Raw genomic sequence first — 27,950 nt, 5'->3', positions numbered from 1 at the left:
AAAGCTATTCCAGCACAGAACTGTTTTAAAAGAAATAGTGTGATCCATTATAGTGGTAAAATATATTCTACTTAGTTAGTAGCAAGGCAGTGCGTTAAACAGCAACTGCTGACAGGAGACGTTTGGGTAGAGTGAATAACCTGAATCTGGAAGTATTAAATTCCCTTAGGAGCATTCTGAATCTGTAATGTGGATTTTCAACAATCATTGTACAGCTGGGAAAATTTCAAAAGATTTGGGAGTTGTGGTGAAGGTTAAGGTCTCAGTATTTAAGAGAAGGTAAGTAGAGAGATTGAGAGCTAAACCAATGAATGCAACTCCCTGTGCAAGTTGTACTTGCAAGTGTTGCAAACTACTCAGGAAGCTGAGCTTGCTGGAGGGTTTAAATGGGGAGGGGGAGAAATAGGGCTGAACATTGTTTTTGTGTGTGTACAGAGCTGTAAGGAAGGAATTTGACAGAAGCCCCTCTAGGGGAGATAACGGTGTCTTGGATGCATCCATCAAACACATCCTTCTCTCCCCACTGTTTCACTTTTGGAAGGAAATATGGACTGGAAATCTCAGGCTGAGGTAGGTATCAAATTTCACAATGTAGGAATCTGCCTGTGTTCCAGGAGAATTGTGCTTTTCTTTCTGCATCTGTTTTCTGTTTATTGTATTATGATAATTTGGGCGTGTCCTTATTTATAGTGCTGTTCCAATGCTCCTTCTGAGGCTTTTTCCTTTAACAGGCAATTGATTTCCTTGTTTTAGGGCTGTGAATTTTGGTTAAGGCTGAACATCACCATGGCTGTGTTCATGTCTTTTACTGATTTACCATTAAAGAACCCAGGTGGTTCTTGCAGCCTAGACAATACCAGGAAAATCTTTTCTGTCACAATGTTACGAATTCACAGCAGTGTATTAGAGCAAAGAAGATTTGATGGACTGTGGGGATAAAAGACTGGGAAAAGAGTGAGTGGAAGGTGTTTGCATACACATGCTCCCTCAGATGACACAGTTCGAGCTATTCAGGAGAAAAATGTACTTACAGAATATCATCTTGTTCTTTGTGAATAAGAAGAGGAATTGTAGCACCAACTTTATTGGAATAAGGCTACAGTTCTGGCGCAGGAATTTTCGTACAGGTAGCATCAGAAGTGCATTGACAACAGAAAAGCAGCGTTTATGCAAGTGTTGCTCAACAGATTTTTCTGCATGCCTACTTGAGCTAAACAGTAACTACAGCTTGTGTTTCCCAGCCATCATTTGTAGTTACTGGAGCTGAAAATTGTCCTACCCAAATGTCCTGTCCTGGGCTGAACTGCATGTCTGGTGATCCATAAAGTCTCCCTTCTGATGAATGGAAGGGACAGCTCAAAAGTCAAGCCTGGATACCATGACAGTGACTCAAGATGGATTTAAAGACTTGAAAGTCTTTTAGATCTAGTTTAATTATTTTCTCAGCTTCTGTCTGTACTAGTTGCATGTGGTTTTGTTTAAGAACAGAACTCTGACTGCTTCAGCCTGCTGCATATAGTTGCATATAGGATTTTAATGAACATTTAACTATCTGCAGTTAGAAATGTGAATATAAAATGTATGCTTTACTTAGTTAAAAATTTTTATTTATGTATTTACAGCTTTATAACCCTAATCCTTTCTCTTCCTTGACTCAATTACTCAGCCTGAAGGTATTGTCATGCTTTATGTTCACATACTTTCCCCAAATTTTTTCCAGAGGCAGCTGATTCCTCAAATATCTTGTCAAGAGGAATCCTCATCCCCCAGCACTAAAGAGTGGCTAGGATCTGCAGCCAAGTACAGGAAGTCCTGTTTTTCAGTAAAGATTAATTTCATTGTCATGCCCTGTAAGATTGCAGCTCACTGAAAGGCTGTTATATGTCTGCATTTTTGTTACGCTATTCAGCTATTGTGTTCAGTTTGAGAAGCAAAGGGGAAAAAAATGGGAACTTTTTTTTTCACAGTATTTTCCACTACAATGAATTCTGGAATCTGCTAAGATAAGAGATTTGTGCAGAATTAATTGCTCAAATTTACTTAACATACATTCTTTTATCTTTTGATGCTTTATCTTTACTCCTTGCAGTGCTTGAGAATATGAAATAATCACAAAGTGACTGCTGTTTAAATGTGTATAGGGATTTACAAAAATTAGAGTGTAGTGGGAAAGAGCAGTCCTGATTCTTAGAGAGTTTCCATTCTGCATCTCCATCTGGAGCAGTGGGGGCAGGGCAGTGAATAAAACTGTAGGTGCTTGTGTTCCAATTTATGTTGCTGATCCTTAGGAACAGACCAGTTTCCTTAAAAGTAAAGAAAGACAGAAGCCAGCAGCAATATTTATCAGGCTTTCCAAGTTTAAATTCTGGCTGGAGAGATACATAAAGCTGTGAAATTGGTTGAAATTAAAGGAAACACAACAGCCTTGTTTACAGAGTGTAGTGATTGCTGTAAGCATTGAACTGTGTATACCAGGTTGGTTGGATGATACCAAATGACAGCTAATGATGTCTAATAAAGGCTATCTTATTTTTGCTTACAGACAGACAGGTACAATGGATATTTATTATTTTGGATGAGAAAAGGTGCTGTTAGCCCCCTGACAGGAGAAGACTTCTGATGGTACAAAGCTTGGGTCCTTGCTCCTGCACTTTTTTTTGACCAGGTGGAAGAGCGCTACCAGAGGTACACACATGCCAGGAAGGGCAGCCAACAGCACACAAATGGCCTGCACCCAAGGTGGATAAACTTTCTCCTCTTTCATGGGGAAGCCTTCCTGTGGAGATAAAAAAGCAAGCAAAAGAAATTATTTGTGGGTACACTTAGATTTTGCTATGATTTCTATTTTTATTACTTATGCTGTTTTAGTAAGGATAGCAAAAGTTTCACTCTGTGTGCAGTAGCATTCAGTGGCTGTGTCCTCTGCCAACTCTACTTGTGGATCTAGAGACAGCTGTAAATGTTTTACAGTTTCAAAGATGTATAATTATGACACATTCCTAGGGTTATGAGGATTGCCCAAAGTGTTACCAAGCCTTCATCTTCTCTTAGTTAAACTGTGTTCATTCTTGTTGTACTCAAAGCTTACCTGGTTTCAGCAATTATGTTCTTTGTCAGATAGGGAGGATGTATACCAGAGATTTTGAGGGAATGATGATAAAACAATTTCTACAAGTCTGTGGCTATGGATTTTACTTGGGATGATAGATACTTGATGGCATTTGGGGGAGACACTGCTGCTGTGTAGTCCTCATATAGTTTAAGAACAAAACTGATCTTCAAGCCCCTACCCAGGGTGTATTTGAGAGGGGTAAAAGAAGCTGCAATTGATGTTGGACGGTGGCATCCAGATCCAATGTTCTCAGCATGGACATGTCTTTGTTGCTGATTTAACCAACACTGTTCTCAGACCACTGCTTCCTTGTCTGCCTGTCAAAAATACACATTCATATATTCACCTCAGCAGCAGTGGTAGTTCTCACTGAGAAATGCCTTCATCCCTGATGTCTGTTATGCAGCTCTAAAGCTCTGCTCAGGCATTTGTTCTACCTCTGAACCCCTTGTGGGTATGGAATGTCTGTGACATGTTTCACTTCAACACTTCAGAGCATTACACACATCCATAAGAAATACAGAGCACAGTATAAGCTGGACACCTCAAGAAGAGACACACATTTTAGTATGTGTAACCTCTTTGCACACTGGAGCCTTCTCATTCTGAGCACTACATCACTTCAGACTATATTCAGTGGGTAAGCATAGATAACAGTGAACTCAAAGGACCTGGTAAGGGAGGAAAATAGATAATTCTTTCTTTTATTAGAAGTTCTGAAAATATTGGTGAACATACATATTTAGGGTTCCATGCTGTGTAGCTTGGCGTCTTCTGCAGCTGCAGAGTAACAAAGGCCATGAAGACAATTAGCAGGAGCAGAGGGCTAATAAACCTCCATGCGATGTGCCAGTAAAGATTGAGTTTTCTTCCAGTCATCCATTCCACATCTTTACTGAACCTTGTAAAAGAAGATATGTTTATGATGGTGTCAAATTTAGAGTGGTAACAGTTTCCCTTTTTTATAGCTTCCTGTAAGTTGGAAACACAGATTACAGCACTGTAAATCTTTTCTATTCTACACCATTCTTTAATAACTTACTACTTGCTTGAGTAAATAATAATATCATTCAAATAAGTCTTTATTGATCCTTACCAGAGATGAATGACCAAACTATTAAGATATTTAAAATAAAAAGGCAAAATTGCCAAGGGAACAAACATAGTATGCTGGGAAGAAGTCTCAGTTAACCAGCACTGAATCAAATCAGGTCAGGGACAAAGTTACTGCAGCCTGAGCTGTATTTATGTCTTACAAGGAAAAAATTCTATCTCTTTCCAACATACCTTTTAATTTTATAGATGTATACAACTCCAATCACTTCAAAGAAAGCGATGACTAGAAGAGGCACTGAGGCTGCATATCTGTCAAAAATGTCAATCCAGTAACTCCCTGAACCCAGTGTAAAAGACAGAGCAATGAGGAAGCTAATCAGACATATTATACCTGAAGAAAAAAAAAGATATCTTTGTTACTGGAGTACTGAACTTGTAGGTTTATTTTTGTCCTAAATTGCTTCTCATTCTAGTAATTTTTATTCTCTCTCCCCCTAGGGAGTTACAACCAGCTGTTTTCTCCTTAGGGGAGCTAACACCACTTCCCAAACTCAGTTTTTCACTGTGTGCTGGCCAAGAGCACCACTGTTTCAGGAGGGATGCATTCATGTGACTCAGGGCATCCTTCATATTCGTATTTATTCATATTATATTCATAAGTTATTCATATTTCCTTCCATCAGCCTGGGCTGTGTGGTGTTAGTTTTTGCCTGCTGTACTAAGTTTCAAGTCCCTCATTTCCATGGAACCATAGGCTTAAACCGCAGGCAAGTGGCACCTTGGAAGTGTAAGGACTCCCTGGATTTCTGGCCCCATTCCCTCAAATAGCCCAGTGCTACAAATGTGTGTCCCTTATGTTCCAGCATGCATCATTTGGATTTTCAGCACACTTCTGTACAGTCAGTTTCCCTTTAGCCAAGATTATGATTTGGGTTAATTTTAGAGGGGAAAAGTGTGAAGGAAAGGAGGGAATAAAGGTATTGCTGGACACAGACATGGGCAACAAATCAGTTTGTATGTCTTTCTAATATGTTGCTAATTGCTTCTAACTTTGAGATGGCCTTTGATTCAATTCTGTAAAATGTTTGCTCCAGAATTTGTTTTTTCAGTTCACAATTGGAAAATCAGTTTAAAAATAACATTAACTCATCAAATTGGGAATAAATGTGTTTCTACATAAAAAATAGTAAAATTAGGGATACAATTTAGATGCCAAAGGAAGACTCAACAAAAGGCATGACAGCAAGAATTTTAAAGGGCACATTGCAGAAATATTAATCTATTACTTGCAACTGCCATAGATTTTTCTGGACCAGTCTCACAGTAAGATCTCTCAGACTCTCATTGAGTCTGGTTCTTAAGGAGCAGGTTTCGTTCAGTAACCATCTCTGGTTTAAAACATTCCAGTTTTGGTGCCACAACAGGATCACACACCTTCATTGCTCATTTTTCAAGTGGTAATTTTCTACTCTGACATGTTCACAGTAAATGTGGAACAATCAGTATCAGCATAAACCTGGGTGAAATAGGGGTGAATGGCCTCTCTTACTGTGGTAAGTTCAAGTGCAGGTGGTTATGGCAGGCCAGCTGATGATTTAAAGGTGCCTTAAAGTGATTTGTATCAGTGCCAAAGGCTTAAGGGAAGACAAGGCTCATCCTGGTGACCTACAACAGCTCAGAGTGAATTTGACTCCAAGAATAGTGATTTAACAAGCTTTCTCAGACTGGAACAGCTTAACTTGCAAACTAAGAAAAATACTGGCAAAGGCAATATAATGTTGTCACCTGACAGCTTCTGCCGTGACTACTGCCTCATCTCTCTGCTTATCTTCTGCAAACACAACCCACTGCCCTTACTTACACTGTGAGATTCAGCTAAATTAATACTACAGATTATTAATTCCTCTGTGATATTAATTGGTCAGTTAGTAGTTTGTGCATCTGTAAGGAAGCCCCCTTCTTTGAACAAAGCAAATACCTTACCAGATAATAGCTCTTTGGGTGCTGATTTAGGTACAATTTGAAGCTCTAGAAGAGGAGTGAAGACACCCTCAATGTTTCCAAACATGGAAGAAAGGCCCAAGCTGAACAGCATTATGAAAAACAAGATGGCCCAGGCTTGGGAGCCCGGCATGAGGATGATCGCTTGAGTGAAAACAATGAAAGCCAAGCCAGTTCCTGAGACACTCTGCAGAATTCACAAACAGATAGATAAAAATACACATTACAATGTCAGTTCTTGTCCATAAAGTAATTATAACACACTGCTGTCCTTCTCTGGAGTCAAGGTTGCTGGTCAGCCTCTGGACTCTCTGGCAGCCAGCAGCTGAGAAAATGGGTAGTGAGGACTTTAAATGTTCTGCCAGAGATATCTAGGCAATCATAGAGCAGAATTTTAGCCTGCAGAGAGAGATCGGTTCAGAGTAAAGCAGATTGGAGGGTTGTAATTGTAATAGCAATTGTTTTGCAGATACTATCTTAAATGTGCTTTTAAAAAATCTATGATGTAGTAGCTTCTGGAAAAGAAGGAGGTATAAATAAGGATATGATTACCACTCTTACCACCAAGAGAATTTATGAATCATTGATCATGAAACCCCCTATAATGGCCAAGGCAGAAAAGAACTAATAGGGAAAAAGCCAATTTCAACCAAATGTCTTTTGATTAAGTCTCCCAAGGACAAGGATATTTAGATCTAAGTGTTGAAAAATGCTAACACTGCTGTAATTCGGGAGTAAAATATTTCAAACTGTAAATCAGAACTGGGTGCCATCAGAAGAAATGAGACAAAAGAAACTGACTTTTACCAGGGCTGGAATATTGTCCTTGGATTTCTCCATCCTGTGAGTAAAATAGCCTACTTCATCATTATTGTATGTTAGGCCTGTTGTGCCTCAGCACACACTGCCTGTGCCAGACGGGATCCCTGGAGCAAGTGGAATGAGGTCGGACAAGAAAATAGAGAAGAAACATCTGTGTTTAATGGTAGGGGAAATGTTTTAGGAGGGCTGGAAAATAAGGAGAAGAAGAGGATCATGATATACTTTGGTGGTGAACAGTGTACATCGTAATAGATTTTTTTTATACTTTGCTTAATACAGATTTAGGAAATTCCCATTCACCATCCTTTTTCTATAATCTTTCATCGAGATGTATTCCCCCATTATGTTATTTATGTAAACCAAACCAGGACTGAATCTAGTGTCCATGGTAGATTTCTAGTGGGAACACCCTGGAAGGTTAGTTTTGTGACAATAATGTGCAGTTTTGTTTGCCATAACACAGCTATACATTCTGGCTATCCTACAGCAGTATTGTTATTTCAAATGTTCAAAGATTGATTTGTTGCATGATTATATGTAATATATCATTCCATATAGAACAGAGTACATGTACTTAAGAAGGAAGATACCAGTCTTTCTACATAACTTTGTTTAAGGATTACCAGTTGAAAGCAGTTATGGTACCTGATCAAGAAATTCTTGAAGATCACAGTTTTTCAGTTTGAGTCCAGCAATTTTTTCTGGATATGATGAATTCAAAAAACTAATCCAGGATGTATAGTTCTGTCGCATGATGCTTTCTTCTGGAAGATCAAATTCATTGATGATATTGACAATGTTCCTGCCAGAGAAGCCAACATATTTAAATTTTAGTTTAAAAGTTTGCAGATGATGTGGCTGGAAATGTTATGCTGTGTATTCAGATGCTACTCCAAAGTTGTGTTTACTTTCTGTGCTGCTATTGACAAGGAAAAATGTCAAGGAAAATATTAATTAAGGAAAATATTAAGGAAAATATTAATTGACAGCGTATATATAAAATAGAAAATATTCAGACTATTTAATGTTGTCTCAGACGAAAACTCTGCATACTTTATGCAGATGCAGTCTCTAAAACCTTTTTGTTTTATCAAGTCTCCAGACCATTTCCACTACTTGTGTTTAATAAGTTAGTGAAATAAATTTCTGGTGAAATAGAAAAAGGTGGGATTTTTATTAATTCTAGCCTGAGAGTGAGATGCAAACCTTGATGCACAACTTGAAATGGGTTGTTCTCTAATTTCTCTTGCTTCTTGCAAATGATCATCCTTGACTCAGTCCCATAGTACTTTATATTTTTACATTAAACTTCTCTGTACAGATGCTTTTCCTTCCTAATGAAAATAAATTCTCTAAATATATGTCTTTCAAATAACACATTATCATGTTACCTATTTAGGCACTGAAACCACAGTATAAATTTGGGAACATGGCTTTCTCACCTGTCCAAGCAGTCCCAGTAGGCTGTGGTTGCTTTAAACCCCAAAACAGAAAAGACTGGGATGGAAGCGTAGAGGGATGTCATGCTGTTCACAATTGCTACTGTCACAGCATCCTTTTCACAGTCGTTTCTAGAGATAGCATTCAATCAATTGAAGTGATTAAAAAAAGCAGGTTTTTAAATCTGTGATTCAGTTATTTCTGCAAACATTTTTTTTAAATTTCTTCTCTCCCTCCCTTTCTCCCTTCTGTTAGAAAATCTACTGGGCCTTTTAGAAAGACAGATACTTTTCTAGAGATCCTTTAGAAAAATTAAGGAGAAAGATTTGAAAATTTAAAGAAGTTGCACAAAGTGCAGGAAGAATTCAGCCAGCCAGTAAGGGTTGTAGTTCTACTCACTTTGTTGGATTGTAGCTGGCGAATGCAATAAGCCCTCCAAAAGCCAAAGAGAGAGAGAAGAAAATCTGTGTAGCTGCATCAAGCCATACACGGGGATTTTTCAAAATGTTCAGCTGATGTAATTGGAAGAAATGCAGGTATTAGGCTTAAATTAAAATTTCTTTTTCTCTTGCAGTTCCTATAGCTCATCTGTTATTTCACTTCTGAAATTTTGAGCTGTGTTGCCATCTAAATACTATGAAAATGGGAATAGGTACTAAACAGGTCAGTAAAACAGATGTTTTCAAGAGTATCATTGAACCTATTTAAATGTGTGTAACAGTTATAGAATCTTCTTTATTGTATACTTTGTATGACTGATGATAAAAATCTGGTTCTAAGTGATAGACACTAGGAACACAAAAGAGCAATTACATTTTTCCTCAATTACTTTTTTTTTTTCCACATACTTAACCTGCAGTTAAAGAATATTGTCTTCCTAAAACTACATAAACAAATACTAAACTTTCACTGTTTTAAGACAGAAAGTGATTCCATAGCTTTCCAAATTTGCTTAAAAATAATTTAATAGAAGTGACCAAGAGCAGAAGCAGACAAGAAGAGAACAGTTATTAAAAACAGTATCTGCAATTCAAAGTGCTGTGAAAACAGCAATAAAAGATAGAAGGTCAGCATAGGAATACAAGGAAAAAGGAGAAACTGAAAATGAAACTTCTATTTTGTTGTAAGGGCAATGTGATACAGGAAGGTAAATTAAAAAGCAATGAATGGGGGATTACAGAGAATGTTAAGCAGTTTTAAATAGCCACACTAAGGAATCTTGACATTGAAATCAATATAAAAGGAAGAGATAAAGCATAAGTAATGCGCAAAATGTAAATGTGAACAATAAATACTACTTTCCTGCAGAAACTAGAAAGTGGTGTGTTATACTCTGCCATGTGAATTGCTTTCTGATCCATTATCAAGGAGATGGAATAGAAGAATGTTTTACTAAGAATGTTTTGAAAACCGGATAGCTCAAAAGTAGTTCTGAGACTGTAGACTATCTCACTTTGTTTTACAACAGTCTGAGTCTAATCTGCATCCCAGTCATGCAGGACAACTTGTGTGTTTTGTGTCTGTGTGTCTGTGCGTGTGATCCAAGTCCATGACTGGGAACATCTGTAGTAGTGAGAGGTAAGTATGCCAAAAGACCCTTCATAGCATTTGAGATTTCTTTGAAGCTGACCTGAGCTTGGAGAGCAAGAATAGTGGGTCGACCTCAGTGTGCATGGATTCAGGCAATGCCATTACTGCAGGTGCTCTCTCCACAGGAAGGCCAGTGCTTTGACCACAGCAGAACTGGTGTCACCTGTTGTACACCACAACATAGCTAGCAGATTTGTGGAACCATTGCTGGCTGAAGTGCTTCAGCAAAGGCAAGCCCTTCTAGAGGTTTATTTTGGACGATCATAGTCAAGTCCTCAAAGGCCAGAGTGCTCACTGGCAGGACCTTGCGCAGGTGCTGTGTCAGTGCAGAAACTTGGCACTCATGTGGCTCTGTGGCCTTCACACTTTGATTACGTGCTGCCAAGTCAGTTGTTGGTGCTGACAGATGTGACTCCTAAAAGTCTGGCTTTCTGACTGGAAACTTTGGCAAATGAGTCTGGAGATAGTTTAGAATGGTACTAAGTGCAGTGTATTTATGGACTCCAAAAGGTAATAAGCAACCCCCTAACTTGAAAAGATAATGGACAGGCAAGCATGTCATGGCAATGTCATTATCTGGTCTTCAGCAAATTATTGAAAGTGCTATTTTATATTTATATGGCATATAGATTTTATAACCGTGTCTTCAGAAGAAAAAAAACGTGCTGATACCAGAAACGTGGATGAAGATATACAATCAATGTTAATGAATGAACAGGGGGACAAGGAGGAAAGGAAATAAAATTGCTCCCTTGTGAGCAGTAAGATGTTTGATTCTTGAATATGTAAAGAACAGACAGAAACAGAATTAAAAATTACTGAGGTCCCTGTGATGTGTAATTTTGGTGTAAAAACAACTAATGATTTAGTGAATAGAGGATTTGGGCCCTGTGCTGCCTTTTTTTTTTTTTTTTTTTTTTTTTTTTTTTTTTTTTTTTTTTTTTTTCCTTTTTTTTTGCCTCCCTTCTCACTGGTTGTTAAACACTGCTTGTTGAATAGCTGCTGAGTTCTGGGCACAGTCAACAGTTGCCCAACCAAGTTCTTGGAATTGTTCATTGCCAGAGAACTTCCAAATATTTACAATCTCTGAAGCTCTTTCAAATGTGAAAGAGGCTGGAGAAAGAGACATTTGTATTCCTTAGGTGGCACAGGTGTCCCCTGAAGCTGCACCATACAGACCATTGATGATGTATGATGGAATCTTGTTTCTGCTGCCTCTGGTTATTTATTTTTCCAAAAGTCTGTTTCAGCTCCTGTGTGGCTTCATCACTGTAGAACTTCTGCTTTTCCCTCAGGTGTCACTTCAGGATACTTTTTTGTTTTCTTGGCAGCTTCCTTTTCCAAGTAACCAAGAGTTTTGAGAAGGTGAGTGAATCATCAGGCTTCTCTATGTCTGAAAGTCAATGAGAAGAAGTAATCATTGTTTGCCCTGAAATTTAGAGTAGAAAGTCTGTCAGATGACAAAAGCTGATTATGTATTCTTGCATGAAAATAAAAACACAACCTTGCATAATTAATATCCGTATTCATGCTTTTATTATTTGTGGTACTTATTAACAAGAACTAAAATACAAAGTTGGAAAGTGATTAAATTTTAAAAATTGTGGTTTAGAAAAACAACTGAATTCAGTTGGGCGATTATGATGTAATTGGGTAAGATGGGACTTTTTGTGCTAGGTATAACTTCCATACACTTTCAAAAACAACACTGAGGTGTCACAGTTACAAGATAATGGATGGAGTAGATGTTACTCAGAAACTACAATTTCTGCTGCACTGCAAAGTTGGAAAGAAGTTGGAAAATACTGCCTCCAGTCAGGGAAGAATGTCAAGAAGGTTCATTTTATTTATTTTAAAAGCAAGCTGAAACGGTCAGTAGGTGATTTAATTCTTACTTTATTTTGCTAAAACTTTTTCTGCAAAAAGACAGGACCAGAAGAGCGTGCATTTAAGAAATATGCTTTACAGTTTTGTAAACTGCTGTGTCCTGGGTGGGTCGAGTAAATCTCTGCCAAAAACCTAACAGCCTTCCTGTACAACTCACTTTGGGACATCCCCCAAGTAGAGAAGTGTTAAAGAAAAACCTGTGTTGGCTCACACTGTGGGTGGGAATAGCCTAACAGCAAAGGCAATGCTGGTACTGCAGTTGTGGGGTAAGAGGACAAAGAGAGAAGGGCAGTGTTGAAGCTGTGTTCTTACTGTCCTTTTGAAGTGCCACAACCCTGTGTAGCAATTGTAAGGTTAGTTTAACAAAGCCATCTGTCTTACACTTTCTGTGCAATGGCACCACCAACAGTAGATATCACTTACCAGGCTGTTGCATCAGCTTTTCCACATTTGTAGACAAGAAGATCACTAAAACTGTCTTCAGATGACTTTTCAAAGATGTCCCCAGGATCTGCTTCCTCAAACCAGCTAACCATCAGCTGCAGGTTGACCGCAGGTAGATTTTCATTCTGACTTCTGTTGCCATTGTAAAAATCCATCTGGCTCTTTAACGATGATCTGCTCCTCCTCAGCACTGCAATACCTCCAGGCTTTGTGAGTACACACAAATCTAGTTTTCTGCTTTCAATTCATGGTCATTGCAGAGTAAATCCCAAAAATGCCTGAACTCTTCCAGAGAAACCTGACAGCCCAGCTGAGATCAAATGATGATAGGGCAAGGCATGTTTTGATTGTGTTGCCTAAGCTGATTTCTTCCCTAAGGCATGGCACCAAGCAATAATAAGTCCTGTCTGGGCCCTTCAAAAATGTATGTCCTGATCTTCTGTAAAAACCAAGCTTGTCCTTGAGCTCTGACAGCATTTAGATGGGTGTCTGTGCCACTGGGCTTGTAGAAGGAGGGATAAAATGGTGTCTCATGTGAGCTTTCTCTTGTTCTTGTCCCCTTCTAGCCTGGCATATAAAGTATCTCTGAGCTTCTTGGCTTATGTTTTCCTTAATGTCTATGGAGAGGAGAGGAGAGACGAGACCTGTGCTTCTGTGTTTGAAGCACTGTGGAGGCAGTGGATGCTTGGATGCTTAAGAACGTGACAGTGAGTGCTGCTTTTCCTCCTCTCCACCCACCGCTTCATGGAGCTTTTTAGTATGAAGGCAGAGTTATGGGGAGCCTACAGTGGATAGCATCCACTTAGTGGGACAGTTTGACTTTGCAGTTGGGAATGCTGCCAAGGACAGTGTAGAAAAAGTGCTTCTGAAATGGCCAGCATGTGGAGGGATTTGGAACTTCTATCCATATGAGAAGTTTAGAAAAATGGGAGAGGGTGTGTTTTCCAGCAATTCTGTCTTTTAGGAAGAGATATGGGGGAGTGGAGAAATGCTATGAAGAAACAGGGGCAGGAGAAAATTACATTCAACCTTCCAAAAAAATCACTTTACAGTGTAATTCCTCAGTTGCTCTCTTTGTGAATTCTTAAAGCATTAAAGCTGTGTAAATTCTGGAGCAGTGGCAGGGAAATCTCGTCTTTCTCATGTAATTGTGAAGTACATCAGTTTCACTTACACATTCAAGACTGAGGCACCCATAACATTCTTAAACTTAATTTCCCAGTATTTTCTGATGTGCTTACTACTGAACTGTTAAATTCTTTGCTGCTTTTTTACTTGCGAAAATATATTAAAACACGTAAGTAAATTCATCCCAGAAAAAGAGTTTAGCTGAGCTCTTAGATAGACATCTCCTGGTTTAGATGTCTATCTTGGAAAATGGGTACACAGTATGAAATCTGAGGGGAAGTAAAAGGAAAAATATTACTAATACTTACATTAGGGGTGAAGAGATAGATCAGACCTTCAGTTGCTCCTGGTAGAGTGAGTCCTTGAATAAGGAATATAGTCAGGACCAGATATGGAAATATTGCTGTTACATAAATTGCCTAAAGTAAAGAGGTCAGAAGACAGTTACTGGCAATAAGTTCAATAAATCCTATTCAAATTATTGCAACATACAATCATAATAATATTAGATCAAACAGCTACAGATGAATATGGCCATCTTTCAAATAAGCAGGGTGTACTTTTGCAGAATATATTTGTAACAAAATGGCTCTTGAAACTGTGTGAGGGAAGGCTGGTAGGGCAGAAATGTTTGCAATGGAAAAGGAGAAGAGCATCATTTTAAGCCACTTGTACTGCTGTTCTCAATTTGTTGGACAAGGAGCACATTGAATGGTGCCAGTGTGGGGAAGGCTTTCCTTGTGGTAAAAACTCAGTGTCTGGAGGGCAAGATTTCAAACTGTAAGATAATCACTTCTCTACCCTTTCCATACCTTCCCTGTGGTTTCAATTCCTCGGATGGTGCAGAGATAGACAATTAACCAGCAAGCTGCTAAGCACAAAATGAGCCACCACTGTAACTTGCCACTCTCAGCAATATCAGGTGTTATGTTCAAAGTTTTCCTGTACCAAAAATAATTTACTGCGGTGCTTTCATGACATTCTTCATTGAACCCTGAAAAAAAAAAAAAAAAAAGTGACAAGGGTTAGAATAAATTGTGGGCTGAAAAATCAAATGCAGAGATGGACTATCTGCAATCTCTGTAATGTGCAGCAAGACAAACTCTCACAGCAGGCTAAGACTATGAGACTTATGTGAGACCTTCACTAGAACATCACCAGCATTTTATAGAGGGGATAAATTCCTAATTAGAAACAGTGTTGTACTTACTGCCCAGTAAAATCTAAACTAATTGTAGTGAAATCGATTAAATGAAATTTTTTAGCTGTGTAGCTACAGGTAGGTGGAGCCATAACAAACTTCAGGCACCTGAGGATACGTCTAAGTCCGGGCTGCCCTGGCTCTGTCATGGCCCTGTGATGGGGAAAGAACCAGGCTTTGGGCTCTTTGGTCTGAGTTTCCAGGACTTCTGTGAACAGAAACTTCAGGGGATGCAGGGGAATGGGCGTTCCCCAGCCAGGCTCTGTGCCTGAAGGAAAGGGAACTGGGAAAATAGTTTACACCACAACCTGTGGTGCCTATTTGTCTTCCTACTCTAGAATAGTCCTAAGGCCTCCAAAAGTAAGTTTAATTCTGCTGTGTTTTAACTTTTTTCTTAGCCTTTTACTCAGGTGATATTTCTTGCTGTGGACTGGAACTTGTTCTCTCTCATGCTCTGAGAAAAAAAAGGAAACTGAAAAGTAGTTTTAAAAACCTGAGAGCGTTCATCCTTATCCTGCTTATATACACTGTCTCTCTTTAGTCTTAGTAAAGGTTTTGTAATGGATAACAGGACTTGTTCTTTATTTTGTTTCACATTTTAAAACCAAGCAAAAGGACTCATGGACTTTCTGGCTATTGTTTTTCTTGTGAGGATGATGAATTTTAGTAGGCTAGCATGGCTCTTGTGCCTTTTTAACAGGAAATCAAAGCAGGACTTGTGAACAACCTAGGGCCAAATAAAACATGGTTTCTTGATTAGCCCAGAGTCTGACATTTGTGATCCTTCTTTTGCTAGTGGTGCTCATGGAAGTGTACTTACCTGTTCTGTTTTCATTTAGAGGACAAACACTCCAAGGAAGAGGTTCTTGGAAGGAGTTTATAAAATACCACATCACCCAAGTTAAAACAGTGTTGTAGTACAAGCTCACCAGAACCGACACCATCCATGAACCAATTCCTGCAAAAAGCACAAGATCTCACTTTAGAAAAGCTTTGGGAAAAGTTATTAGTCACTCATAGGATTAGCCCTTAGAAGCTCACATTTCCTATTTTTTCAAGATTTTCTTCTCTATTCCCCTGACCCCATCCTGAGATTTTCCCATGAAAGATGGGCATTTGTTCCCTCAGTAGCCAAACACTTTTGCACAGTCCCCCAGATCACCAGCCCTGCTCCAGGAGAGCTGAGACTCTCTACTTGCACAGGAGGTTAGGGCTGCAATCTTTGCTCTAGTGTGTAATCCATCGTTTTCTACAAAACTGGTCATCTTCAATAACAGAGAGCAAAAGAGACCAAAGTTTTAGAGTGTGTTGTAGCTGCATGAGGCCACTCTTGTCCCAAATTGTGCACATATGCCTTAAATAGGTAACTGTTTTACTCCTGTGATGAGGAGGGAAGAGTATCAACACGACAGTTTCTGCTTGCTTGCATTTTTGCGAAGGGAGTATGAACATTCTGATTGTAGGAGACGGGTCTAGCTGGAAGCGCCACCTGCTTCTTGGTATTTCTTCCTTGTTGCCCTCTGGCCCTTAGATGACTCCTTTTACCCACCCCTTCTCCCACACAGGCCCACAGGGAGGGCTGTCAGTGCCAAGCCCATTTCAGGCACCTGCTTAAAGCAGGTCATGATCCAGCAGGGCTGGCTGAAGCATCCAGGAGTTTCTCCTTGCCCTGCAGGCACAAGGGTGTTATCTCACATACCCAGTAGAGTCAATGCCTTAACCTCCTTATGGTGGCTATTCTGAATCACTTTTTTGCAGCCTAACAATGGATGCAGGGCACCAGATGTGTTTTGTCATATATTCAATAAATAGAACAGAATTGGCAGTACAGGACTGCACACCAGTGTGATGCACACTGTCATGTGGACTGTCCCTTGTGCCCAGCTGTGTTGATAAAGTCCCTTCAGTAGCCTCACCCTCTTGTGGGGCTTGGAGGTACCAGGATCCTTGAATTTCTGTGTTTCTGTCCTTTCTCAAGTCTAACTATTCATGGACAGAGAAGACTGGGTCCTGGAGGGGCTGTGAGGGAGGAACAAGAAGCACTGGGCAGGCAGCTCTTGTTGAGCACCATGGTATGGTTGGAATGGGGCAGCATTGTGTAGCAGAGCCCATGTTCATTATGCTCCCTATAGCAAAGGTTACTAAGTTTGCATTTGAGGCTCCTAAAAAGTGCCTGGAGTAACAGATGATGAGAGCAATACAGAATTACAGAAATCACAGAATGGTTTGTGTTGGAAGGGACATTAAAAGTTCATCTAGTGCCACCCACTTGCCATGGGCAGAGACATTTCAACTAGACCAGGTTGCTCAGAACCCCATGGTCCATACGGCCTTGAATGTTTCCAGGGAAACCACCCTTCAATATCTCACCACGCTCACTGCAAAGTATTTCTTTTTAATCCTAACTCTCGTTTCTTTTTATATCCTAAAAAGCATCAGGCACAGGTCTGTAGGAAGTGAGTTCTGGGTGGGAGCTGTCGGCAGTTCCTTGAGCTGGAATGAAGAGATATACCAACGCCTCCAAGGTAAGGAGAGATGGTGTTCCAGGCTCCAATGCTGCCTTTCCTCAGGTACTGCCCTAGGGCCAGCTCGAGATGTAGCAGTGGGATTCCTTCGAAGAGAAGAGCGATGAAGTATGGGATCAGGAAAGCCCCTGAAAAGACATTTAAGTGTGATTAAACCATATGATTACCTGCATCTCACTGAAATTACTGGTTTATAATTAATCTGCTTTATGAGCCTAACAAAGTCCTTGTAGGATGTGTTGAAAGAGGGATCATTGTTAGGGACACCTACCAAGTAACATCTGTTGCTTGTAATTTTGGTAGTGAAGATGGAGGAGGAGGGACAGGGTTGCTTTAGTGTTGCAGGGCACTTCCCTCAGGCATTGTTACAGCCCATTATAAGTAGCCTCACAATTTCATCCATTTCCCTTTCTTTTAAGGATCTTCTTTTGTTCCCCTTCTCATGAAGCTCAAGAGTCTGTCTGTCCCCTATACTATACTATGTTTTTCCTTCAGTGCATTCCATTGTTTCTTTTCCTAAAGCTCTCAGGCCTGTGCTCCTCCATCCTGCACTGGAAAAGCAGGATTATGTGTTTTATATTCCCAAGAGACCAGGTTATTTTATTTTATTGCATGAAGCTCTGCTCAGACCACAAAACCTCTAATGAAAAACTGAAAGCAAGGCTGAAGTTGTTCTCTGAGACATTCGAGCCGTGAAACTCTGTTTCTTCCCAGTTCGTATCCTTTACATCTTCTCCGTTTTCTTCACGACATCTCCCTTGAGCCAGAAGCAGCGTGTCCTGTTGGTTGCCTGTGGAAGGGACCACAGGAAGGGACCTACCAAGGAATCAGACTGGCTGATTCCTGCTAAACTGTGTGCAATGCCTCAATTCTCCCACCTTCCCTCAGAAGGGACACATGTTTGGGTCTCCCATCTTTTGCACCAATGCTGGTTTTTGAGAGATCAGAAGTTCCATCAATATGTTTGTACCACCTGCCCAAATGTGTGATTAAATTGAAATAGATTGATGTTTATTGCCATGACCAACAACCACTGTGACCACAAAGTCTCTAGTCTCTTTTCTCCAGGGAAACAAAGACAGCAGTCCTGCCTCAGCCACCTCCCAGTTCTTCTACAAATGTGAACAGATTCTGTGCTCCTCATAGCTTTGTCAATAAACCTGTGCCTTGTTCTGCCATTTTTGCTTTGCCTCCAGACCTCATATCTGTGTCTGCTCAGCTCTGCTCTTCCAGATCTGAAAATTTTCTTTATGCTCCATCTTTGGCCCTGAGACAGAGGTGGGGGAATGCACAAGGATTTCTGGTCTCCACCTGGAATGGCGCCTGGGTTCTGCAATCACTGGCTATTTAGAAGGGCTGGGCAGATAAAATCTAATCTCTTGAGCTAGTGTTGTATTGCAATAACTTTGCTACCTCTTGCTAGGTGCTGCAATAAATAAAAACACCCAGAGAAAGTGCGTTGTTGGATGGTTTGGCCTTTTATCAAGTTATGCATAAGAACAAAAATCACAAAGCTTTTCTCAGCCAAGAACTGTTTATAAACTGCCAAACTTGGAAATAAATGTCTCACCTTAAGATCTCTATTCTTAAAATGTTTTTAACTGAGAAGCAGATTTGAAAAACGAACCTCAGAGTTAATTCCCAGTATGCTAAATCCTCAGTCTGAGATTCCTTCCAGAAGAGCCCAGTAACCTCTTGCCATGCTCAGTCCTGTGCCCTGTTTCAAACCTGCTGCAGTATCGCTCTCCACATCTAATGGTTCCAGCCCCACCCTTCTGACAGTCTGATGCCTTGGACTGTTTCCTGAGAAGAGCAAAATACTGAGGCAAGTGACCAGAGCACTGCAGTATGGAGCTCTACTTCTTCATCCATCTGACCCTCCAACAGCTGTGGGCAGCAGCTGTCTCACTGCAATCCATGCTGAGCCTTCACTGGCAGAGCACTCCATAAGAGACCAGCCTATCTCCCATATCATATCTCCTGGGAAATAACTGCATAATAATTAGTGCAGACTGTTATCTCTCTCCCCTTTTCTGTTTGCTAGTTGAACCACTGACAGCAGAGCGTGTTTAGACATTCTGCTGATAAAAGCATGTTTACTTTGTGCTGGCTTGTGTGTATCTTCATGCATATTTACAGCATGGCAAAACATCATGTCACACTTGGAAAAAAAATACTGGTTTTCCAAGAGAATGATATAAATCATCTGCTGTCTGCAAATACAAAAGTATGGCAAAAGAATGAGTTAACAAGAAATAGCTTATGAAGCTAATCTTTCTCAAACCTAATTCAAGTAAATGGCTTGTAGTGTAAAATAAGTTCTTAGTTATTCATTCCTTTGCATTACAATATTTTAGGGAAAAAAAAAAAAAAAAAAAAAAAAAAAAAAAAAAAAAAAAAAAAAAAAAAAAAAAAGAGGAAAAGAACAGACAGTCTGCTGAAGCACTTAATGCTTACTCTTTTCCACAATAAAATCCCCCACCTATAGAAAAACATGGAGAAACACTAACAGTAGGCTATCAAATACAGAATAGTGAACAGGAACCCTCTAGAACCCTTAGCCCCTAATAGATAGAGGAGAGTGTGCCAGAAGGCAAAAAATAAGTACCTTTTTAAAAAATGCCATGAAAAATCTAACCATGAAAAAAGCAAGCAGAAAATCCAAGAAGCAGAGGCCCTAAGACACAGCTCTGGTATCACAAACCAGAACATTCAAACACAAGCAGAGCAAAACCTCAGCAGAACCCATGTGATGTTAAATGTGATGTTAAGCACAGGCACAGCTAAACTCTGTAGATTTGGCTTCCATGGGGCATGGGAAAAGGAAACTTTAGCAGAAAAAGCCATAAAGCACAAGTAACAAATTATCTTGTATATCTACATTCTATTAAAAAAAAAAAAAAAAAAAAAAAAAAAAAAAAAGTTTGGTTCTTTTCCTCTTGAAAAGTGAAAAGGGAAAATGATAGTAGTGAAGCATTTTTAAGTACTTTAAAAGCCTGGTAAAATGCCCATGCAAATCAAAAATATTGCCAAAGCATGATTTAGTTGCATCCCTGGGGTGTGACTTAGGAAAATTTTAGTCTACAACAGTCCTTCTGTCAGAAAGACATTCAAGATTCATAAGTATCCATCCTGCAAGTAGATTCATGCAGCACTAAAAGAAGGTCAAGGGAAAAAGACCCAAAACTCTTCAAAATTAACATAAGTTAAAAGTTGTTTTGGAAGGAGTCCTGCACAAGGACGTCACAAAGCTGTGGAACAACCCCCATGCATGTGAGAAGGCACAGAAGGCCTGCAAAAGCTTTATCAAATCAGGCTCTCAACAACCGCAACTACTGCACTACTGGTGAGCTGGTGTCATTAACAAGAGAGTCCCAAGGAGCACCAGTGTGTAGCAAGATTGCTGAAGAACCATTGGAGTGGAGACAGCTCCACAGCCATAGCATGTAAGAAAGAAAGGAGCAGATGCACTCAAGATACACAGAGAGTTTTTAAAACCTGACCCCTCTATTGCAATGCACAGGCAAGTCAGGTCAGAATAGCAACTGCCCAACCATATCCAGCAAAATGACACTGGAAGGGCACAACCTTTGTTATATCACCTGCACTTGACAGTCTGGGTGGGAAGTGCCTGAACCACTACCAGCTTGGGGAGAGCTGCCAGTGCCCCACAGAACAGAGACCAGGAGGCTCCAGAAGGAGCACAGTCTGAATTTGGTTCTCAGTGACCAGCAAAGCAGAGTGAAACAACCAAATTGGGTTTGTCACTTGGAAAGAGAGACCAACAGACTGGACTAGTGGAAATGTAAAGCAGTTTGAAGGATCAGCCAGACAACCTCCTAATCTATGTGTATCAAGACCAGCAGAAATTGATGTGCCTCAGAGAGAAGCAGAGAAGAAGACTCAGTAGGTTTGCTTGATATTGGGATGCTAAGCCTTCCTGAATGGTGGAGAAAAACTTGGAAGGACTGATCTATGTGCCCAATCTTGCATTTTACCAGTGCTTGTGGATCAGCTAGCAGAAGAAAAGCAAGTGACTTGAAATGATGATTTAAAGACACAACAGCATTTGAAAAGCCATGAATAATATTTTTCCTTCAGATAGAGATTTAGGAGTAGAAAAAATAATTATAATTAAGACTGAAATGACCTAGAAGTGGCAAAATAGTAATTTTGAAGGAAATGCATCTGTAGAGTCTGAAAATTTCAGAAAGCACATCTCAATGTGATAAAATGCAGCAAGCATTTGGAGGTCCAATTCATCAGCTCTGTTAGTACCTAGGAGGAATGGGGATGAGTGCACTTTTCTAAAAGACTAGGAACTTAATGGCAAGATACCTGTGATAATTTATGCAATTTTATGCAATAGGTGGCAACTACTTGTTCAGATACAGAGAAGAAGATATTAGCTATTGAAAAGGGATTTTTCAAACCTGTTCCACTGTCTTCATGGCAGTTCAGCTAAGCAGTGTGGTATAGTCAACACAGCAAGGAATTACATCAAGACATCAGATAGGAAAAAAAGCAACTTAATTGCACTCAGCCCTCTCTCTAGAAAATAGCACTTCATGACCTCTTTTATGTCTTCTTCACATGTCTCAATCCAGATGAAAAGTATGAGCTACTCTAAGCATTGTGTTTATGCAGCACATTTATGATGGCACTGATATTGCCTTCCAGGCCACATTATACATCTTACTGACTGAAACTTGGCAGGATTGAATTTCCCACGAAAATGAGTATATCTCCTTGAGCGACAGTGAGGGAGCTAAGGCCATTTCCAGAAAGCCAAAAGGGCAATGGCCATTTCAAATGAAGATGGGTAACACCCACAGATAACTCATAAAATAAGCTTTGGCAAACTGCCCTTAAATGTGAAGGATGCAAGCATTCACCAACCTGAGCTGTAAAGGGCAATCAAATAAAACAAATTATGAGAGGATTGAGTCCACATGTCACAGCTTTTCACCACAGGTTTAAGCAGGACATGGCAACAAACTAGAAAAGGAAGTTTATTACTTGCTGTAACCCAGTTTTTCTCTCATAAAGTGAACAGTTCTGCTCTTCCCAACATACTATGTTTGTTTGGGTTGGTTTTGGGTTTGTTGTTTGTTTTGGTTTTGTTTGTTTGTTTGGTTTTTTGTTTTGTTTTGTTTTGGTTTGGTTGGTGGTGGTGGTGGTTTGGTGGTTTTTGTGGGGTTTATTTTGTTTGTTTACAATATCTTCCAGTAATACAATTTGTTCATCTTAGGTTTTGTTTTCTTTTGAGGACACAGTGAACCAGGCATTTCACAGCAAATAGTTCAAATTTGAGGAAAGGGTCAAGTAGCCATGGGTTATGAAAGTCTGTAAATGGTTGTCCCAGAAGTAAACAGTTCTCCTTTTGTAGCATGACTGTAGTGTTTATGTGTATCTATTTTCCTAGAAAGAAGCTGTATTTTATATTAAAGATATTTTTCAGTCATTTTATAGGCTCAGACAGTACACATATTTTTAATACCCATGGGTTAAGCAAGCACGTATACATATATACATACATACATATATACATACATATATATATATATTTATAAAAGCTATAATCAAAAGTAAACCACTGCAGTCATTTCTAGCTAGAACTGGGTTGATTTTTTTAAGTATACTCAGATGACTCCATGTGTACACATGTATGGCTTGTTAGTGTCTCCATTTTAAGTGACAAACTCTATCCTGGGCTATTTAGAGACTTCTTTTCAATCCCAGTTGCCTGGGAACGTTTGTGTTTGTCTCCACCAACTGTGGCAAACAACCTTCATACCCATTAGTCACGAAAAGTAAATAACTAACTTAACTCAGCAATAAATCCAAATAATCAGTAACGGCAGCAGGTGATAAATGTCAGCAGAACTGATATTATGTTAGATCCCAGTTACTGAGTAACGCTAATGTGCGGTGAATCAGGGCCAGAGGTCTGATGGGAGCAGCTGACATGAGACAAATGTGCAAGCACTCGTTTTCACCTCTTGTTTTTGAAAAGATGCAGAAACAAGGATATCACCTGAACCAGCTGTAAAACTACCCCAGAAGCCATTCAGCCTTCAAGAATGTCTATGCCATATCCATGCCTGGTTTCTCCATGCTTGTGGTTGTGGCTGCAGGCAGAAAGCCATGATTCCTCTCAGGGCACCCAGTTAAACACAGTGCTATTGGTCTCTCCCTCGTGCACATCTTCACATGAGCACTCACAGGATGTATGCTCCAGTACCCTTGAAAATCAATTGGGCTTTTGTACCTGAGTTGATTGCTTTCGAAAATGCAAGCCCAAACCACATCACTGCTTTAAATTACAGAAGAAAAATGCATCTACCTTATACGCAGATCTAAATGCAAGAGCTCTGCCTCCTCAGTGATCTTCTTAACTCACTCAACTTTTCCAATGCTAGTTTTCTAGGATAAATTATTCACAAATTGCACAGCACTCTGTTACAGGGTCCATCCTGCTATTGAGCTCTTTGAGCCCTTTATTGAAGCCCAGTGGCCAAACACTGGCTGCACATCCATACATTGACCTTAATTCACCCCTGTCTTGTGCCACTGTTTGTGGTGATGCAAAGCAGCTGTTTGCCATTACTGAGTCTGTTGGCTATTTTAAGCTGGTTTTTCATTGGCAGCATTACTACTCAGGGAGAAAAGGAGCAACTCAGCCCTTGCCCTGCAGTGTTTTCCTGTTTTTACTCTCTTTAAATCTGCTGTAGCCCCTGTCTTTTTTGTCCTTAGAAGTTCCTGTGGGAAATAGTGGAGTTCTGGAGCTGGATAAATGAGCAAGAAGAGTTTGTGAGCTTTGTGAGAAGACTTATGGACTGTTAAGTCCATAAGACAGGTGACCTCCTTGCAGTCAGTCTCATGCTTCTCTTGGGGCAGGGAGGTCTGGAGGGTAGGGATGCAGGGGACCTCAGAAGGGAAGATGGAAGGGAGACATCAAACCTCAGCAGCAGATGAGCATTGCTATCTTCTGAAGTGAGGCTGAGATCTGAAGACATTTAAACACCACTGGCCACAGCTGGCCATGGAGAAGTAACAATTGGTGCTTCAAAGGAAAGTGTGAGAGCCTTTTTATGGCCAGTAGAACAATATTTCATCTTAATCCCAATTTTGCACAAATTTTGTGCAACCTCTTGTAGCTGGTGGCTCCAGAAGCTGCTCTGTGCAGTGAAATATGTGGAGGATCCACATCTTGCTGTGGCCCTGCCTGGGATTTTCAAACTTTCCACTGAGCACTTTGTGTTAATCATTCACTACATTACAAAAACATCACATTATATTTGCTTTATTATACTATTTATTATGCTATTATGCTATGTTGATCCTGAATGCTTTTCCCCTTGCTTTCCAAGATAGAAAGAGATGCTGTAGAGGATTTGACCTACAGCTCCTGCTCTTTAAGAGTGTTTTCCTTGCAGGTCTCATGCCATATCTGCTGTGGGGATGTCTCTCTAAAGACATCATCATGTCTCATTAATGCCAGTATCATTAACTGAATTAATTGGGTTTTTTCCAGTAATTCCCATGGACAAGTGCAGAGGAACAGTGTGCACTCCTGGCTTTCTAGCCACCTAGTGATGGCACTTTTCTGCAGAAGTTTCACTGGGTGTCATATTTTTTAAATAAATAAAAACCGTCAAGTGTCCTGAGAGGAATCTAACCTACTGCTTCCTGTCTTTTCTTATTATTGTTTGTGTAACTCTCAGCTGTTGCATATTCAGCCTTAAAAAGCTCCTTGCCACCAAAATAATTTCCATTTTCTTGTTTATAGGCTATGAAAACATACTCTTTAATTTTCAACTTCATGACTTAAATAGGTTGAATTCTTAGCTGTTTCTTGTCCCAGAAGTTTTCTTACCCTTGAATAATTGCTGGGGCTTTTCTGCATTTTGTCCATTTTTTAAAGTTGACTTTGAAAAGTGGGCTTTCAAAGAAAGTCAGAGTTTCAGAAGGTGTCTTACTATAGGCAGAAATATCTCTACTTACTTCCTAGTGTTCTGCTTACATCTGCCAAGGCTCTTTGTCTTGATACAACCTGCTATAGCTCATTCACTGAGCCATTTACCATAGTCCCTAAGTGACTGCTTCTCTCTGAACCACCTTCCACCACAGGCTACATCCATTCTTGGTTCATTGGTTGATTGAAATATATGTAGCTCATCAAGTAATACAGACACCTTAGTAAAACAAACTCTGTCATTTGACAGTTTCTCCAGGTGTGAATTTTTGGTTTCTCCAATTAATTGAAAGATAACAAATAACAGTAGGCTGAAACAATTTGCTAACTCTTCTTTAGCTTACTGTGGCAGATTTCAAAAGCTTCTGTGAATGGTAAGTTACCAAGTACTCTTTCCAGATCCATTGATATTTACCAAATTGTCTGCTTCTAAAGCAATTCTTTGTGGAACTGGTGCCCAGGCACATGCTTAGGCAGCTGTCCATGACACCTGGCAGGTTCCTCTTGCTGCTCCATCAGCTGAGCATTTTAAACAGCCTCACAGACAGCCAAAAGCACAATTTAGTTTTGTGCAGGGGCAATTCCAGATGATGAAGTAGCTCCTAAGAGCACCAGAGGAGGGTGGGGAATAACTCACTCACCATCCCAAAGGGAAGTTCAGTGGCCATTTGTCTAGGGGCCAGTTCCCTTAGGCCTCCCCAGGACTTCTCATTTCTCCTTAAGGTAGCCAGCTGCAGGTTCAGTTTCCTACTTCCACTGGGACTTTAGTAGCAGTATAAAAGCTTTACCATAGATCTGCTCTATCATCAGTCTGGTCAGCATCAGTCTAGTCTTCCTAAATGAACATATCATTTTATAATTAAATATACTTCTATAGAAAGAACTAATTAACTGGTGCAAAACATTAATGACTGTTAGTGTTTTTTAGAAAGGGATATAACTGACATAAATTATGTAATTTCCATGCCCATCAGAAGTTAGTTCAGTATTTTGGCAAAGTCCCGTTCCAGTCTTACCGCCTCCATGTATCTGACACAAGTATGGAAACCTCCACACGTTCCCCAGGCCAACGGCAAATCCGATACAGCTTAAAATGTACTGGAACTTATTGTCCCACTTGGGTCTGTCATCTTCTTTAGGGATTTCAGGTGCTGCTGATAAATCTTTTGACATTTTTAATGAAATATCCGTGGTTCCTTAGCCCTTTTCCCTAAAAATGGGAAGATGCTTCAAAACCTGTCTCTCCTACAGGTTTTATGCAGGGTGACAGAAGGATCTTGGAAGAGAGGTGGAGCTTTCTTTCTATCTGATGCACAGGGTTGTGTCATTGCCAAGGTAGCAGTTTAAAGACAAAACCAGGAATTATTATTATATAGTTACCACTCTTGCCTTTTTTGCAGCTCCTTCCATAGTTAGACAGGTTGCAAATATGTCGTTAATGGGTAACTCAGGATCACACAGGTTTTTATTTTCTGTTCTCCTTATGTTCTCAGACTCTGTCAGAGAAGTGTGACACTGAATATAATTAAAAAGAAACCTTTACAGAGGACTAATTAAAATTGCAAAATACCTGTAAAAATCTGTGAATAAAATGTTGGCATTTCCTTTCTTAATTTATTAGTAGAAGTAAATAAATGAAGGCATCTTTTCCAAGTGCAAAAAGTCAATTAGAAAAAAAGCCAAGAAAAATTACACCTTGCATGTTCAAACATTACATTTTGGTCCATTTTCACAATAGTTGCTGGAAGTTAATCACTTCCCACCTGTCAATGAATCCCCAGTGACTCTTTTTATTATTCATTAAATAGTTACTGATGAATGCAAGAGCTGAATGCTCTCCTTTAATAGAAAGTATGTGAGAATATTTTTCTGTTTTCTTTCAGTCATACCATGGTTTTGCTGGTGTGCATGCCAAATCAGTTCACTCCATACTGAACAGAGCAGCCAGTCAGCTTTCTTGCTTCAGTAAATCAACAGTTTATGCCTGGATTCCCCTCTCTAAATGGGAAGAGTTTCTAAGTGAAGGTGTATTGTTTTCCCCAAAATAAAAGCTCTGCTCTGCAGCTAAGCACACAAATGTGATCAGGTTGCAGATCATCCAGCCAGAAGCCAGTTTCAGATCAATGCTACATGACTCTCCCCATGCTGTCACAGCTCATCTGCTTACACCTCTGCAAATATCCAGACTCACAGACGGAGCAGCTCAACTTCCCAGTATCTTATGTGGGTTATCTCAGAGGGCACACATGAGCTGGACACAGAGGGTGGTTTGGCAGCACTTGCACAATGTCGGTGGCATCAGGGCACACACCACCATTGCTCCTTCCCCTGCTGCTCTTCTGATCAGGAGATGCCATGGGCTGGGCTTGGGCCCTCCCAGCAACACTCTGAGTTCCACAACTGGCACCTGCAGCCGGCCATTTCATACATGGTGTTACTCATTCCTGGTGGCTGGGCTTTTTATCAGCAGAAAAAACTGACAACAAAATGCTCTTCCCATTAAAGGGCAATATCTTCAAAGAGTTTAAATAGTTACTTACATTAATGTAATTTTTAAAAATTGAAAATGGAATCTAAATGAATCTGTCAGATTCTCTGGAATGGGTTGCCCAGAGAAGCTGTAGATGCCCCATTCCTGCAAGTCTTCATGTCCAGGTTGGATGGGGCTTGAAGAAACCTGGCCAAGTGGAAGGTGTCCCTTCCCATGGCAGGGGCGTTGGAACTGGATGATCTTCAAGGTCTTTTCCAACCCAAACCATTGATTCT

General features: G+C 40.0%; 1 protein-coding gene and 1 long non-coding RNA gene across 4 annotated transcripts; one reads left to right on the top strand and one right to left on the bottom strand.

Moving 5' to 3' along the window:
• The first annotated feature begins 285 nt into the window (after positions 1–285).
• LOC310908594 lies at positions 286–17,207 on the top strand. 2 transcript variants are annotated; one of them, XR_014589884.1, is made up of 4 exons: positions 286–570; positions 9,006–9,094; positions 11,317–11,386; positions 17,115–17,207. It is a non-coding gene; the product is annotated as an uncharacterized lncRNA (long non-coding RNA). The 2 variants fall into 2 exon arrangements; XR_014589885.1 differs by having other exon boundaries at positions 9,006–11,386.
• Positions 2,337–26,580, bottom strand: LOC310908581 (sodium-dependent neutral amino acid transporter B(0)AT3-like). Of its 2 annotated transcripts, none has more exons than XM_083859755.1 (12): positions 26,201–26,580; positions 17,194–17,334; positions 15,502–15,639; positions 14,293–14,474; positions 13,789–13,899; positions 8,831–8,943; positions 8,434–8,562; positions 7,637–7,793; positions 6,152–6,356; positions 4,400–4,559; positions 3,851–4,013; positions 2,337–2,776 (listed from the first exon to the last, which is right to left on the bottom strand). In XM_083859755.1, the coding sequence occupies exons 1-12, from the start codon at positions 26,355–26,357 to the stop codon at positions 2,567–2,569; spliced, it is 1,866 nt and encodes a 621-aa protein (XP_083715881.1). In that variant the 5' UTR covers positions 26,358–26,580; the 3' UTR covers positions 2,337–2,566. The 2 variants fall into 2 exon arrangements, with proteins under 2 accessions (XP_083715881.1, XP_083715882.1); XM_083859756.1 differs by lacking the exon at positions 26,201–26,580 and adding an exon at positions 23,553–23,669.
• Between the last annotated feature and the right edge of the window lie 1,370 nt (positions 26,581–27,950).

The sequence above is a fragment of the Zosterops lateralis genome (assembly GCF_965231275.1).
Source record: "Zosterops lateralis genome assembly, chromosome: 1".
Classification (NCBI taxonomy): Eukaryota; Metazoa; Chordata; class Aves; order Passeriformes; family Zosteropidae; genus Zosterops; species Zosterops lateralis.
The sequence above is the reverse complement of the archived record's forward strand: the minus strand, read 5'-3'. Positions and strand labels throughout refer to the sequence as shown.